Raw genomic sequence first — 557 nt, 5'->3', positions numbered from 1 at the left:
GTCCCAGAGTCCCGTCGAGCGGCCCCTCCCCTCCCTCGGGGCAGAGGCCACCCGCAGGCACGGGGAGGCGGCGCGGGGGTGCTATGGCGCGGGGGGCTGCGTCGCCCACGTTTTCCGGCTGCCGGTCTCCCAGCGTCCCCAGCCTTCCAGGTAGGGAGCCCCCTCCCCCGCAGCGCGGTTCCGGCGGGTGGGAGGAGGGGCTGGGCTCCGAGCGCCCGCCCCTCCATCTATCACATGGCCGGAGAGTCACAAAAACAACAGCTTTGGCCAAGACCGTGACTTCAGGAAAGGGAACCCAGGGCTCTCGCAGCCGGCCCCCTCCCCATGGAGGACAGTTTTCTTGAATCCTTTGGGAGGCTGAGCCTCCAGCAGCAGCAGCAGCAGCAGCAGCCGCCGCCTCGGCCGCCGCCCCCGCGGGGGACACCTCCGCGCCGCCAGAGCTTTAGGAAACACCTCTACCTCCTGCGAGGCCTCCCGGGCTCCGGGAAAACCACACTGGCCAGGTAATGACAGCGGCTGGGCGCCGGCGCGCGGGCCCGGGGCCACCAAGCGCCCGG

At 71.5% G+C, this 557-nt stretch overlaps 1 protein-coding gene across 2 annotated transcripts in view; it reads left to right on the top strand.

Moving 5' to 3' along the window:
- The first annotated feature begins 229 nt into the window (after window positions 1-229).
- Window positions 230-557, top strand: part of N4BP2L1 (NEDD4 binding protein 2-like 1) — a 24,361-nt gene continuing 24,033 nt past the window's right edge. The window contains exon 1 of one of the 2 annotated variants that reach the window (XM_012642148.1): window positions 230-503. In XM_012642148.1, the coding sequence (XP_012497602.1) occupies window positions 325-503 (179 nt within the window). In that variant the 5' untranslated portion in view covers window positions 230-324. The remainder of the gene's footprint in view (window positions 504-557) is intronic. The other variant, XM_012642149.1, reaches the window with a different exon arrangement.

Source organism: Propithecus coquereli, unplaced genomic scaffold, assembly GCF_000956105.1.
Source record: "Propithecus coquereli isolate 6110/MARCELLA unplaced genomic scaffold, Pcoq_1.0 Scaffold175, whole genome shotgun sequence".
In the NCBI taxonomy this organism is placed as follows: Eukaryota; Metazoa; Chordata; class Mammalia; order Primates; family Indriidae; genus Propithecus; species Propithecus coquereli.
This window is presented reverse-complemented; position numbering and strand designations above follow the sequence as displayed.